The sequence below is a fragment of the Melopsittacus undulatus genome, chromosome Z (genome assembly GCF_012275295.1).
Source record: "Melopsittacus undulatus isolate bMelUnd1 chromosome Z, bMelUnd1.mat.Z, whole genome shotgun sequence".
NCBI lineage: Eukaryota > Metazoa > Chordata > Aves > Psittaciformes > Psittaculidae > Melopsittacus > Melopsittacus undulatus.
The window spans coordinates 13,534,218-13,550,304 of record NC_047557.1 but is presented as its reverse complement, the minus strand read 5'-3'; the positions used below and the strand labels follow the sequence as shown (position 1 = coordinate 13,550,304).

Here is a 16,087-nt window from a genome sequence, read left to right as displayed (position 1 = left end):
ACACCTGTGGATTGTATTACAATATTGAGCTGAATAAGAAGACTGCAATGACTTTAGTTTGCTTTGAATCATGTCCTAGAGAATCTGAACACAGGATCTGAATTCTTACTTCTTGCACTGTGCTATTTCCTCTGAAGTAGATTGGCAATACAATGTGTCTCTTACTGAATTTCTGTGCAGAAGTTCTGTTCACGTCATGTGATCACCACTGGCATGAGCATGTCATATATGTAAATGTAATCGGTCTCAACTAAGCATCTAATTTAGCATAACAATGTACTAGACTTAACTCAGTATCTTTATTTTGCAGATGGTGCATGATTATAGCCTAATTTCCTACACTTAGCTGCCCTATGCTCTGTCTTGCTTTCCCCTTCAAAACTAATAATAAGCCTCACTTCCTATTTATGTCTCCCACGGAAATTGTTTCCTCTTCATATTCTTGATCTCTCTCTTAAACGTTACTTTTATCTTCTCTTTCTACATCACTCCGTACATTAGCTGATTTGTGTCTCTTTCATTCATCCTAACAATATATGGAGCTTTCTACCCATTCATTATGTTCCTTGTTTGCGTTCAGTTTGCCAAATAGATACAATATGGTTTATGGATGAGCTAGAGTAACACATATGTTGATGGGCCAGCCAATACCTGCACTGGCTAGCTGCTGATAAGCAGGATAGAGTGGCAAATTTGTCCTTGGCTTTTCTTCTGCAGTAGTGCTATCTGATTTGGTTTGGTTGTTAGGTTGGCTTGGGGTTTTTTTTCCCCTTCTTCTCCTTTGCCCAGGAACTCTACTCTTTTACAGTTACCTTTCTGTCAAAGTATCTAGGAATTGACCAATGTATTAAAAATTGGAATAAGCATAGAGGTGGAGAGATAACACATTTCATTGCTGTAAATGTTAACAATCCAGACCTGTTGTTTGAAAGTGCTTTTACACTGAAAAAGAATACATGTATTCAACTTGCTAAATAATTTCATAACTACATTTTATAATGAAAAAATATCTTTTACATCATAGGAAAAATGAAAGCATAAGATGAAATGCTTTTCCATGTAAACTGTTATAAACTATTGCAGGTGTTGAATGCTGAAGTTTGTAAGTATAGTTAATGTTTATAACCTTATTTAATCTAAACAAACAAACAAACTTAGTTACTGAAAGCCTTTTTAGGAGTGATTAAAACATCTCTTTTTTTCCCCATAGTGATGTAGCAATTAAATAAAAGGCAGGGGAGGGTATTGAAAGTCAGCTTCATTCAGATGTTCAACACAGATTTAGCTCTGACAATAGAAATTTGCTGGAGACTCACGTATTTCATTGTGCTTTTAATAAATCTGTAATACTGAGGTAAATGCATGTGTGTTTGCCCCTGTAAAACTATCTGTTTAGCACTTTTAATTTGTTATATGTGTGACTTCTGTAGGTGAGGAGAAGTTCCTTTTAGGCTCATACAGAGACTCTCTGGACATTTGGAAAAGATCTCTTTGTGAAATCAAGGGTAAAGGTAAGGGATACGTTCTATTTTGGGTGTGGAGGCGTTAAGTTGTAGAATCACTTTATATAGTTATTTATGAGTCTCTGCCCTTTAAAAACGGGGCAAGACACATATATGACACATGTATGTAATTAAGCTGGGATTTAAATAGAGACAAAGCAAAATGTAGGTCTGATTGTTCCCTGGTAAGATTCCGTGCATTTCTATAATATTATCAGCTTTCTTATGAAGTATGTGGTACAGAAAATCTCTAGATACGCCTCTGAGCAAGAAGGAGACAATGAAAAGCAGGTAACAAAAATCAATTCCCTTAGGAGCTGTAAAAATGTTGGTCTTTAGTGTTTGGGGAGGAACAAAATAATTTGTAGCAGGAGTTGATTAAGGAGGTGATTTGAAACAGATATTCCAGAGTGTATTTCCATACATCATGAGAAATACTTTTTGCTGGTTATTATAATGAGGAGTACCTCATGCAGAGTTCAGGATACTGGAAGCATGGTGGATGTCTAAGCAATCTCATTGTGGTTTAGGCATTTAGCCATTAGACTAGGCTCTCAAGCTCTCCTGAAACAATTATACACTGTATTATTTGAAAACTGCCAAATATCCAGAAGTAAAACTTGTTGATGAGCATTAACTCGCTTGTAACTTAGAGGCCGTAGAAGGATCCTATCTCCGAAAATACCTGGTGCTGGTTGCTACTTCTCAGAGTATATTTTTACATAGATTTGTTTCTGAAGAAGAAGGAACTTGTATTTTCAAACCTGCTGTGTCTTTGTGTTTGTTAATTTTTTCTGTTTTATTGCAGGGGGAAAAAGAATACGTTTTCTTCAGTGTAGATATTATCTTGCAATATTATTTTGCCACCTGTATCAGTATAACTTGTGTGAAGCTCAGGGACTCTGTGATCATCTGGTAGGAGAGATTCTAAGGCGATCACAGCTGACAGTGGGTCAGATGGAAAAATTTTCTGGTATGTTTATATTGCATAAAATACCTTATTGCATAAGGTATGTTGAAACTATTTGAATAATCTAGTGTCTAGTTTCTGTGCCATCACAGCCATGTTTGGCAGCACACTTTTCTGTTTATACTGGACTGAAGTCTGTTTGAAGACTTTAAAGATCTTTTTCTGATCCGTAGCTGTTCTTTCAGCTGCCCTTATAGTGTTTAGACAACATTTAATTGTATAACTAATAGTGAAATCATGGCCCATGAAATGTTCTTAGATTTAAATCTGCTCAAAGAAAGACTTTGGATAAGAAAAATAAGGATTGAATTATCTGATTTCATTTTATATTGATTTAAAATATTTCTTATGAGAAAACATGATAGATTGGTCACCAGTCCTAAATTGACAGTTGATGTGTTTTGTTTTCTTTTGCAGATGCTTCTATATCTTTTTTTCTCTGCTGAGTCAGAGTATGATATCTATATTTCCAAATTCAAAGATTTTTGACTCAACACTGATCTAAATTTAGGTACTAGATGTCCAGGTCTTGTTATTAACAACATATTATAAAAGTCTTATAATATCAATATAACATGTAATTAGCTCTCCAAGTCCTGAAAGCTTATCAAGAAGCATTCAAAATTAAAATAATTTCCATAATGTTATAATTTGATGTCTGTTTTTTTTTTTTAGATACCAAATATTTTCAGCATGAACTATGGATGGTAACAGATGTTCATACTGAAACTGCTATGGCTGTGATTCGGTCCATGGCACGATTCATGGCCGCTTATTTCACAAATCAACTGCTCTATATCTTTCCCCCACACAGTGTAGACATCCTGCATCCACTTCACATCAAGCAAGGTATTTCTCTAAAAGCAGTTTGACTTGCTGTGCTTAACTCTTTTTTTTTTCATATATATTGATGCTGGTCTGTTACGTTTTAGCTTGGTGATTTATTTCATCATGATTCATTGTAAATTTTTGGTGAGGAGTGTGTGTGCCTGTGTATGGTATTAATGTTTTGTAGCTCTTCATTACTGAAAATATTTATGTTGTTAATTCCCTTGCACACATCAAACTTGTGTCATCCATAGAATGGAATCATAGAATCATTTAGGTTGGAAAAAAAACTTTTAAGAACGTGCGGTCTGAGTGTTAACCTAGCACTGACAAGTCCACCACTAAACTTTGTCCAGATCATTGGTAACAACAGTAAACAGAACTGGCCCCAGTACTGAGCCCTGGGGAACACCAGTTGTGACCAGCCACCAGCTTCATTTACCACCACACTCTGGGCTCAGCTGTCCAGCTGTTTTTTTTTACCCAGTGAACCATACACCCATCCAAGCCATGAGCAGCCAGTTTATCCAGGAGAATGCTGTGGGAAATGCTGTCGAAGGCTTTACTGAAGTCTGGATACACAACATCCACAGCCTTTCTCTCATCCACTAAGTGGTTCACCTTTGTCATAGAAGGAGATGAGGTTAGTCAAGCAGGACATACATTTTATAAAGCCATGCTGCCTGGGCTGTATCACCTGCTTGTCTTGTACGTGCTATGTGATAGCACTCCAGAAGTGCTCCATAACCTTTCTTGGCACCAAGGTGAGAATGACAGCCCTATAGTTCCCTGGATCCTCCTCCCATCCCTTCTTTGTAGATGGGTGTCACATTTGTTAACCACCAATCAACTCGGACCTCTGCAGATTGCCAGGACTCCAGATGCATGTTGGGAAGTGGCTCAGTGAACAATTCCACCAAGCTCTCTCAGTATCCACTGTGGATCCAATACAGCTCCAGAGACTTTTGTATGCTGAAGTGGCGGAGCAGCTTGTTAGCCTTTTCCTTTTGGATTATGGGGCCTTAATTCTGGTCCCCATCCCTGTCTCCTAGCTCAGGTGTCTGGGTACACTGAGAAAAATTGGTCTTACTATTAAAGACTGAGGCAAAGAAGGCATCAAGTATGTCAGTGTTTGTCACTGTTCTCCACTGCATCAAAGAAAAGGATGGAGATTGTCGGTCACGCTCCTTATTTATATAGACATTTTTTATTGTCTTTTACAGCAGTAGCCAGAGTAAGTTCTAGTTGTGCTTTGGCCCGTCTGATTTTCCCCATGCGTAACCTCATGACATCCCTGTAGTCCTCCAGATTTGGCTGCCCCTTCTTCCAAAGGTCTTCAACTCTTTTTTTTTTTTTTCCTGAGTTCCAGCCAGAGCTCTCTGTCCAGACAGGCTGATTTTTCTCCCATTGGCTCATCTTTCAGCATATGTGATGGCCTGCTCCTGCATCTTTAAGAATACCCAATCCCCGTGGAGACTTTTGTCCTTCAGAACTGCCTCTCAATATATATACTTACGATTTTTTTTCCTCGAGTTCATGAGTTTGTTGGTTTGGGTTTTTTTTTTTTTTTCTTTTTCCAGCGCTTTGAAGTTAGTGATCTGAATTTGATATTCAGGTAAAAGGATGATGTAGGATTTTCACCTAAATTAAGTAACATTAGAATTTGTGGTTCATGCACTACTTTTGCCTCAAGTTGTGGCTCTGACTGACTCTGACCCTCCCAAAAGTGAGAGAAAAGCAGTGGATTTATGAATAGTTGAATTGGATTCATGATATGGTGTGACCCAAACTGAAGAGCCAGAGGAAAGCGGTTTTTGGAAGCCAAAATGCTTCAGACACTGTATCATCAGACCAAGTGGGAATGTCAACTTAGTTTCTTGTTGAACAGTTACTTTGAAGTTCTGGTTTTCAGCATTTTTTTGAGAATTAGTATTTGTCACAGTGGATAGTTTTATCTGTTTTCTGCAAGAGAGTCTGTTTTAAAGACTTCCCTTGTTAGGAAATTTTTAGTTTGAGTTAATTTTCAGAGTGATTTAACGTCCACAGGAATGAAGAGTTAGTTGAAAGTATTGTAAGTACTACTAAGCTAATATTACAATGCCAGCTATTTCTCTACTGTATTAACTTATTTTGGTTGATTAGATTTTCTGCAGTATTCATGCATTTGAATACATGAACTATTTCTAACACTTTTGTACTACAGCATGCACTAGTATATATGTCTTCATGATCTTTTGGATGTTCTAATCAGCCAGTTTTCCAGATAAAAACCTACAAAATGTGACCTTGATTTTTATACTTGCATTTGTCAAAGATCCGTATACATGGTGAGACAGTCTTGGAAAAAACTGTGTTGCATAAGTTTCAATTAGTGTGAGTATTTCCCTAAATAATTGTCATTGCATCAACAGTAAACAGAAACTGTAAGAGAACAAGTGACTCCTTAATGTTGGTCAGCACCTCTCCAGGAAACCCAGAAAGTAAAGCCTTAGAAAACAAACCTAAACCTCAAGAAACAAGCAGATACTAAATTTGTCTTCAGTTTGTCTGGACACACTCTCTTAAAATCATGTACTATTCTTCTTAAAAATGCATTGTAACTTTTTGTCTTTTGCAGTAAGCAGCACTTGGAAAACTCAGCATTGTCACTTATCTCAAGTGTACTCTCTGAAATATCCTGAGCATGTGGTAGCATACTTGCAAATGTTCCATCAGTGTGATTAAACCTTTAAAGTAAGAATAACCCACAGGTTTTGCAGCTGTTTGCATATCCCACATTATTAAGCAGCCTACTTTGACCTCACTGTTGTACGACAGCAGAGCTGCATCTGTGTGCTGCAAATAAACCCTTTAGTGTATGCCTCTAATAAAGAGCAGTTGTGCACTGCAGCAACTCCAAAAGAAGTGTGAACAGACGAATTCTAGATGGTTCATCTGACAGTGTGCACATGTATTTAATCTTTAAAATGTGGGGGTTTTTTTGTCACAGATACATCTCCTCGTATTATTCCACTGCAACACTGTTTGGTTACCAGAGCTGTAAGGGACCAGAAACTTTCATCTGTGTGGACAGCTGAATATGCTCTTGATTTGTTCTTTATTGGTGGACTTATTCCAGAGGCTGTGTGGTTAACACACAGACTTGGGGACTGGAAACTCTCTGTTTCAATTGGAGTGGCCTACCAGCTGTATTGTCAGAACTCTGATGAATTCTCAAGGTAAATTTGTGCTTGGAATTTAGTACACTGTATCTTTTTATTAATGTTATTTGCTGAAATTTATTGTAACAAGACGTAGCCTTTGCATCAAAAGTTCATATTCCCAAATTCAAGTAGGATCTAACATGTTAAAATTAGTTATTTTATCATAGATACTAATTTAACAGACCTTCATTAGATTATCTATGGGTTTAACTCTGTTATTAATGAAGAATTTTTTATACTTCCAGACTGAAAAACAGAGAGTGTCACCTGCCATTAAGCTTATCACCAATGCAGACTTTTCAGGAAAAGTTGCAATCTTTGTTAGGACAGCCAGTTGCTTCTGAAACATCAGGGTGTCTTAAATACGAGAGGTTTACAGGTATGTAAAATTATAAATAGGTGTGTTTATTTTTCATGTTATTTCACTTCATATACTGTGTTATACACTGTCTTAAAAGAAACAATTACCTTGTCTTTTCCAATGTGTGTGTTATTGTTAAAATGTATTAAAATACTTCAGTTTTATAGGCATTATGGTTTTGGCTTTCATAATTGAAAGAATGGATTGTATTATCAATCTTGTCTTCTTTGTGCATATCAGCCAAAACCTTATGTGACTGGTCTTGGTATTATCTTCAGTTTGAAAAAAAGCTGAAGTTTCATTAAAACAAAATAAAAAAATGCCCTGAAGCAAATGTGAACATATAAACAATATGGAAACTATCATCATACTTAAAATTTGTTACATGATGGTGTTTTAATTTTTTGCCCGTCTTAGAATTATAGAATAGTTAGGATTGGAGAGGACCTTAAGATCATCTAGTTCCAACCCCCCTGCCATGGGCAGGGACACCTCCCACTAAACCACATCACCCATATCTTTTCTGTTAATGGTGAAAGGGAGTTGTGTCTCATAGTCTGACAGCTCCATTCATGCAGGTCCAACAGGCAGCAAACCTGAGAATGTATTCCCAGTAGGTACACACACAAACACATATATGCTATACCTGTATACATGCACAGATCAGCACCTGCAGACATGTTCAACACTTGTACAAACAGCACCAACAATCCCATCCCATTTCCCTCTCTTGCTAGCCAGAATGAAGGTCTTCATATAGATATCTAAATGTACAATGTGGATCCCTCCAGTAGCTAGGCTTACAGCTAGTAGCTGAGTCTCCCAAGTTGTTGGTGTCTACACATATGCCCAGCCCCACTGCATTTCCTGGTACAGACCTCACAAGATACCTTCCTCCTCACACGCACACATTGTCTAGTCACCCCCACAGTAGATGGCCTTGAATCTTTTGTCCACCTAGTAGCTGGTCTGCAGTCTTCAGTCTTTCCATGTGCCTCACCCTTGCAGACACACGATCACAACCTGCGTGGTCCCTACAGTATCCAGATTCCCTTTTCATGCCCTTGGGGACATGCAGTCACACAAGCTGAGCTCCCCATCATCTCTGGCAGTTGGCCAGGTCTTCACTGTTTCCTCTAGTCCCTCCAAGCTCCTATGGTCTGTCTTGCATAAGCGAGATGCACACACCTCTAGCTCCTAGGGTACTTCACTTGGTTTGAGTTGATACTTGGTAACACCAATGCAGTCACATAGCCTCACTTTCTTTGGTTGCTGGTACTATGGATATGTGGGTACCCTGACCTGTGGTCCCACTCCACTTGCAGGCACTTGATTTTACCTGACTCCAGTCTGCAGATCCCAGATACACAGGGTTTCTGATCTATGTCTCCCTCCAGTTGCTGGCACTTAAAGTCCTCTACATGAACACAGAGCAGAAAACCCTTCACCCAGGAAAATAGATACACTAACAGGGGCTAGTGGAAGAAAGTGAGGCTGACACAGCTCTATACCATACCTTTGGTTTCTATCTTAAAGGTCCCATAATGAGCCTTTTACAATCCCAGAAAACTCTTACCCTGCATTCTCTGCATGTAATATCCTTCTTGACAGAGTCCCTCAAGCCAAAAAGTCCTGACGAGGGACATTCCCATTGTCTCTTCTTGATGGGTTTCATACCCGGACACTGGGAATGATGGCTTTCTTGTGAAGAGCCTGGACAGGGTGCCCATTTGTCCAAGTGCTTAATTTGCTATTGTACGTCTCTGAGCTTGTGGAGTTGATCCTTTCTTAAGCTGATTTTTCTACTGTGAGTGGATGGGTTTAGGTGTTATTCAGGTTCCTGCTATTGTCTTCTGCTCCTTTGTATGTGTGTATATAATCTTATCATATAACCTAACTTAATACCTTACAGCTGTAATTCCCGAAGCTAGCTAGATCCACCTGTCCTTGTTTACATTTTAGAGAAATCTTACTGGCATGATCTCTATTCCTTACTCTCTTTTTTTGTGTGTGTGTTTGGAAAAAAAACACATTTCAGGGGTCTTTCAGGAGGCTGATGTTAATCAATCTTTAAACCATATCCAAAACACTGTAAACTCTTCTTTTGTACCAATTTCTAAGCTTTTATTTCAAACAGAAACACATACATATGTGTTATATATAACACTCTTTAAGTATGATAGGTAGTGAAAATACTTGGTAGCACATATTTTGTAACAAGAAGAAGGAGTAGAAATGAAAATAGAGCAGTATAGAACTATGTGAATTTCAGAGTCCAATTAATGAATAATAATTTCAGCATTCTACCTCTAGGAGATGAGGAAAAATTTAATAATACGTAAAAGAGATCAAACAAATACATTGGCCTTTCCTTGATAATCATGCTCACTGATAAAAAGAGTTGGTTTTATTGATCATTATAAATAGTATACCTAGTTTATGCCTGCTTGATGAGAAAGATTTGCCAGGATTTTATGCCAAGCAGATACATGGCTGAAAAGTTAAATTTGCTACCTAGAAAGGCAATATCTTTCTCCTTAACATAGCAGAAGCAAAAATTACTAATACTGTTTTGAGACATTAGAGATCTTATCCTAAAGCAAATATAGGTGTTGTACACGTTGTAAGAGGTGAATACAAATTCTGAAAATACAGTTTTGTAATGTATTGAGACAATTGACTTACTGTTTTCTGTGCTTAATATTTTATAGATTCCTTTGAAGAGGAAGATGTGGATGCTCTTTATAATTCCATACAGGAACTACTTAAAGCAGCTGCTATGGCAGATACTGATATTCTCTCAGAAACATTTCAGCTTTTGATGGATTCTGCCAAGGAACTTAGCAGAAAATTGTATGGTTTAGTTCCAGATGGGCTATATCTTCCAGCGCCACCGTTGTACTGTCCTCAGCCAGCTTCTCTCAGTGAAGTAAGCATGCATGATTGAAGTTTCCTGGGGCTTCCTGGGTTCTAAATGTATTTATGAAATAATAGTGATCTTTATTCTAGTTCCTTTCAGCTCATTTTTCGTCTGTTTTTTTCCATGGGTATTCATTTACTTAAACAGAACTGTAGTGACTCTGTGTTTTTTTTTCTGTAAAGGATCTAAATGGAAATACTCTTGGAGCAGACACAGCCTTTGGGTTGGATTCTTACTGTGTATGTACTTTCTGATTTTGGGTCTTGTTTTTGTCTTGGAATTTGCATTTTTCAGGAAGACTGCAATGACATTTTTCTAAAAATTGAGAGAGAAAGTCGTCAGAAAGTGTCAGGAATTCTTCAGCGAATAATCTTGCTGTTCCGGGCTGCTCATTGTTCCTGCCCTGCAGCACAGTGGTATATCACAAAACTGAAGCGGGCAAGAAAAGTTATGCAAAAAGTAAGCATTTAACTTGGTATTTGTAACTTGATTACCAGTCATAAATATTACTGACAAGCTTCCAATTGCATTGGAGAAGCATTCAATCCCATACGGACTTTGATGTTATGTTTATTACATGTAGTCTTCTAGTTTTACAGTTCGTTAAGTTCTTTCAGGAAACCAGAGTTCACTTAGGGTGGAATATGTAACAGAGAAGGTGACACTCACTTCAGCAGGTCAGGTGGCCAATCCTTGTGCACAGAGCATGGGATTGTAAGGTCTCGTTCTACTCAGGCGTTTTGTTTGCACAGAACCAAACTTAGATATATTGATTAAAATTTAAATCTGTGTAAACTCTGGCTTTTCTTAGGTCATCATTACACAGCCACTTAAAAGAATGTTGCCTTGCTACAGAAGGGGATGTGTGTAACTGTCTGCCTTCCCTCAGCTCCCTTGCACCAGTGTTCATGTAGTGATACAGATCAGGAGCTGGGCTGACTGACAAATATTTCTTTCTGTTTGCTCATTGATGGTCACATGCCTAATGCTGGCACAGAGAGGTGATCAGAAATACCAGCTGAAACAAGAGCAAAAACTGGTATGGCTTGGTTGACTGCAGCCTGGGCTGTGTTGGATTAAACTGGTTTTCCTAATCATGATATCAGTTACTCTTACATTTTGTTGCTCTTGTATTTCATGGTTATCGTGAATATCATGAGTACCGTGCAAACAAAAGTATTTGCTGTGCCATAGCTCATACTAAACATATTCCTTAAGATGAATTTTCAGAATACTGATAGGAAGAAAACTGAAAGCAAGCATAAGGGAATTTTACTGATCTTGGGAGTATTCTGCTAATAACTGAGAGGCTGCATGTTTAATAGCAATACAGGAAATTTTAACTGAGTTTTATTTCAATTTTGATTATTTATTTATTTTTTATGTTATGTGTAGATTCGAACGAGAGAATCTCTTCCTCCACTGAGTCCATTCCCAGAGACTTTGCTTCGTTACTCCAATTTCCACAATGTTTTCTATAGAACTACAACTTTCAGAGACCATCAGTTTGATGATATTACCTGCAAAATTTTAGGTCTGTATACAACAAAACAGGATCATTTAGAGCTGAAAAGGAATCCCCACAAGAATGAGAATTTACAGTGCAAAAAGCTTTCTTGAGTTTTCTGAGACTACACTCCCCTGAGTGTACTGCAGTGTGTACAGAAACATGTTCTATTTCCAGGTTCTACTTCCAGGTTTTTTGTTAGTTATCAAAACTTCTAATCTGAAAGTTGCTGTTCAGGATTGTTGTGTGTGTTATGAATCTGACAATTATGAAAGAACATGAATGCTAAGTGGAACTAAAGAACTCTAGCTGGAAAGCATTATTAAAAATTCAAGAACGAGTGGTTTTTTTTCTTGAACTACTATTATGATAATGTCAGTTACTTCTAGCTAAAAATCTCAAGCTGTTTATTCAATTCATTTAAATAGAATCTCACCAAATTGCATGTTTGTGTTGTAGGTTGGTTCAGAGAGCTGTGTGCATTGTGCTGGATGTTTCATGTTCGTGAAAGATTATCTGACAACTGTAGGCGATACCAAACTGCAAGGGAAAATATTAACAATCACAAGGTAATTACATTGCTAGTATATTAAAGATTCAGTTTAATTGTATAAAGCTGTAAGGAGAATTTTAAAGGTCTGCTGCATATTTCTATGAGAACTGTTATTTACCTAGTAGGACAAAATTAGCACAGTGCTGCAATATCCAATATTTGATGCTAAAGAACAGTGCTGTCCGCGTCAACTACTACTTTCTAATAGTACTTCTTTTGTGCTTTTGCTTGGTATTTAATTCAAATAATTAACCAACAAAAAAAGGAGGAAGAGGACAACTAAAAGCAAGGGGCTTCCTCCTAAATCTGTTGTCCCTCCCCAGAATCACTTTGCAGTTCTGCAGGGGGCTAATGAGGAAACACTCGCAACATGAGCAACCGGCTGATGCACTGGTAAAGAAGATCACTACTGGTGTTGCCAGAAAAAAGCAACGGGTCATAGTGGTAGGGGACTCTACTTTGAAAGGCACAGAGGCACCCATCTGTTGGCCTTACCCACTCCCAAGGGAGGTGTGTTGCCTACCAGGGGCATGGATCAGGGATGTTGCAGAGAGGCTGCCTGGTCTAGGAAGTCCCACTGACTATTACCCACTTCTAGTGATCCATGTGGGTGCTAGTGGTACAGACAGCAGTAGCCTGGATAACAAAAGGACTACAGAGTACTGGGAGAGGTTGTTATGACCTCTTAGCTCAGATAGCTGTTTCATCAATACTCCAGGACAAAGGGGAGGACCTTAAAAAGGCTAGGAGGATTTGGCATGTTAATAAATGGTTAGAAAAGTGGTGCCATTAGTCAGGGGTTTCGGTATTTAGAACATGGGACTCAATTTAGGACGCCACGACTACTGGAGGCTGGTGGAGCTGATCTGACAGCAAAGGGGAAGAGAAGTTTTGGTAGGAGGCTTGCCAGACTGGTCAAAGAAGCTTTAAACTAGATGTGTTGGGGGAGGGGGGCATCATTCCATCCAACACACCCAGTCAGTTGCTAGCACCCATAATAAATGCCTGGAGCAATGTAGAGATATTCCAGCTGCTCCAGCCAATCAGCCAGCTTCATTTTGAGCTTGGCTGAGATGCCTTTATACAAACGCCTGTAGTATGGGGAGCAAACAAGAGGAATTAGCGGTGTGTGGATGTCTACGGCTGTATGACATAATAGGCATCACTGAAACGTGGGATGGCTCCTATGACTGGAGTGTTGGAATGGAAGGCTGGAGGCTCTTTAGAATAAAGACAGGTCTGGCAGGTGGGGAGGAGGAATTGCTATTTATGTCAGTGATAGGCTAGAGAGTATGGAACTCTGTCTGGGGACAGGTGATCAGTTAGTAGAGAGTTTGTGAGGCAGGGTTAAAGGTAGAACAGCGATGGGAGACATTACTGTGGGGATCCGTTACAGACCGCCTGATCAAGAGGAATCTGTGGATGAAGCTCTTCACAGACAGATAGGAGCAGCCTCATGCTCGCAGGCCCTTGTTCTCATGGGGGACTTCAACCACCCTGATATCTGTTGGAGGGATGGTACAGCCCAGCATAAGCAATCTAGGAGAGTCCTCGACTGTGTGGAAGACAACTTCCTTCTGCAAGTAATAGAGGAGCTGACAAAGAGAGGTGCCATGCTTGACCTTGTGCTCACCAACAGGGAAGGGCTGGTTGGAAATGTGATGTTCCAGGGCAGCCTTGGTTGTAGCAATCATTAGATGGTCGAGTTTGAGATCCTCAGGACAGTGAGAAGAGCATATACCTGGACTTCAAGAGAGCCCACTTTGGCCTCTTCAGGAACCTGCTTAGTAAGGTTCCATGGGACATAGCCCTAGAGGGCAGAGGGGCCCAAGACTGTTGAGTGATATTCAAGGATCGCCTACTGCAACCTCAGGAGTGCTGCATCCTAACTAGAAGGAAGTGCAGCAGGAGGGCCAGGAGATCTCCTTGGATGGATAAGGAGCTGCTCAGGAAACTTCGAAGGAAAAACTTATAAAAAGTGGAAGCAAGGAGAGGTGGCCTGGGAAGAATACAGTTATCTTGTCCGGGAAGCTAGGGACCAGGTTAGGAAAGCAAAAGCCCAGTTAGAATTAAACTTTGCTATGGATGTGGAAGATATCAGGAAGGGATTCTATAGGTACATTGCAAATAAAAGACAGACTAGGGACAGTGTGGGCCCTCTCCAGTAGCTATCAGGAGAACTGGCTACCCTGGATTTAGAAACAAACTGAGGTCCTTAATGACTTCTTTGCCTTGGTCTTCACTGGCAAATGCTCTGACCGCATCACCCAAGTCTTGGAAGGCAGACACAGGGACTGTGAGAATGAAGACCTTAGGCCCACTGTAGGAGAGGATCTGGTTCAGGACCATCTTAAGAACCTGAACGTATACAAGTCCATGGGACCTGGTGAAATCCATCCATGGGTCCTAGTGGAGCTGGTGAATGAAGTTGCAAAGCCACTGTCCATCATATATGAAAAATCATGGCAGTCAGGTGAAGCTCCTGATGACTGGAAAAAGGGAAATATAACTCCCATTTTCAAGAATGGGAAAATGGATGACCCAGGAAACTACAGACCAGTCAGTCTCACCTCTGTGCCTAGCAAAATCTTGGAGCAGATTCTGCTGCAAGGCATGCTAAGGCACATGAAAAACAAGATGCTTGGTGACACCCAGCATGATTTTACAAAGGGGAAATTCTGCCTGACCAACTTGGTGACCTTCTATGATGGGGCTATGGAACTGATGGACTTGGGTAGAGTAGTTGATGTTATCTAGCTTTATTTCTGCAAAGCGTTCAACACTGTCCCGCATGACATCCTTGTCTCTAAATTGGAGAGATCAGTTTGATAGATGGACCACTCAGTGGATAAAGACCCAGCTGGGTGGCCACACGGAAAGTGTTATGGTCAGTGGCTCAATGTCTGGCAGGAGACCAATAAAGAGTGGTGTCCCTCAGGGATGGGTGCTGGGACCGATCTTGTTCAACATCTTTGTTGGTGACATGGACAGTGGGATTGAGTGCATCCACAGGAATTTTGCTGGTGACACCAAGATGTGTGGTTCAGTTGATATGCTGGAGGTAAGGAATGCCATCCAGAGGGACCTTGACACACTTGTGAGGTGGGCTGATGCCAACCTTATGAAGTTTAACCGTGCCAAGTGCAAGGTCCTACACCTGGGTCAGAGCAATCCCAGGCACAGCTACAGGTTGGGTGTAGAAGTGGTTAAGAGCAGCCCTGCAGAGAAGGACTTGGGGGTGTTGGTTGATAAGAAAATGAACATGAGCTGGCTTCAGTGTGCACTTGCAGCCAAGAAAGCCAGATGTATCCTGGGCTGCATAACAAAGACTGTGACCAGCAGATTGAAGGAGGCGATCCTGACTCTGCTTTTGTGAGACCTCACTTGGAGTATTGTGTATAGTTCTGGTGTCCTCAACATAAAAAGGTCATGGAACTGTTGGAACAAGTCCAGAGGAGGGCCACGAGGATGATCAGGGGACTGGAGCGCCTTCTGTGTGAAGATAAGCTGAGAAAGTTGGGGCTGCTCAGCCTGGAGAGGAGAAGGCTGTGTGGAGACCTCATAGCAACCTTCTAGTATCTGAAGGGAGCCTGTAAGGCTGCTGGAGAAGGACTCTTCAGTAGGGACTGTAGTGAAAGGACAAGGGGTGATGGGTTAAAATTTCAAACAGGGGAAGTTTAGACTGGATATAAGGAAGAAATTCTTTACTGTGAGGTTAGTGAGGAACTGGAATGGGTGGCCCAGGGAAGTTGTGAATGTTCCACCTGTGGTGGTGTTCAAGGCCAGGTTGGACAGAGACTTTGGGTGTCATGGTGTAGTGTGAGGTTTCCCTGCCCATGGCAGAGGGGTTGGAACTAGATGATCTTAAGGTCCTTTCGAACCCTAACTATTCTATGATCCTGTGATTCTAATTGAATATATACTGTCAGAAGAGCAATAGTTTTCTACACTTGTTGTCTGCCAAAGTTTACCTTTTTTTTTTCTAATTAGGTTAAATTAATTTAGGTGTTATCTGATGGATGCATATTTAACACACCAAAAATGTTAAATGGATATCCATTTGGTGTGTTAAATACATGGGTTTTTTTTTTAAAGAATAATAAAAATGTTCAAATCTAATCATGTTTTTTCTAATTATACCCTCATCAATCATTGCTGGTGATCAAGGAAGAAAAAGTAAGAAATTGCTAGCATGATATTTGTCATATATTCTGTAACAGTACAGAATCTGGCTTAGTAACTC

The 16,087-nt window shown here is 39.9% G+C and overlaps 1 protein-coding gene across 1 annotated transcript in view; it reads left to right on the top strand.

Moving 5' to 3' along the window:
- Positions 1-16,087, top strand: part of CPLANE1 (ciliogenesis and planar polarity effector complex subunit 1) — a 63,546-nt gene that overhangs the window by 14,971 nt on the left and 32,488 nt on the right. Inside the window, 9 exon segments of the mRNA XM_031051586.2 lie at positions 1,431-1,511; positions 2,311-2,475; positions 3,148-3,321; positions 6,290-6,518; positions 6,749-6,882; positions 9,576-9,799; positions 10,079-10,243; positions 11,180-11,318; positions 11,751-11,860. Coding sequence (XP_030907446.2) covers positions 1,431-1,511; positions 2,311-2,475; positions 3,148-3,321; positions 6,290-6,518; positions 6,749-6,882; positions 9,576-9,799; positions 10,079-10,243; positions 11,180-11,318; positions 11,751-11,860 — 1,421 coding nt within the window.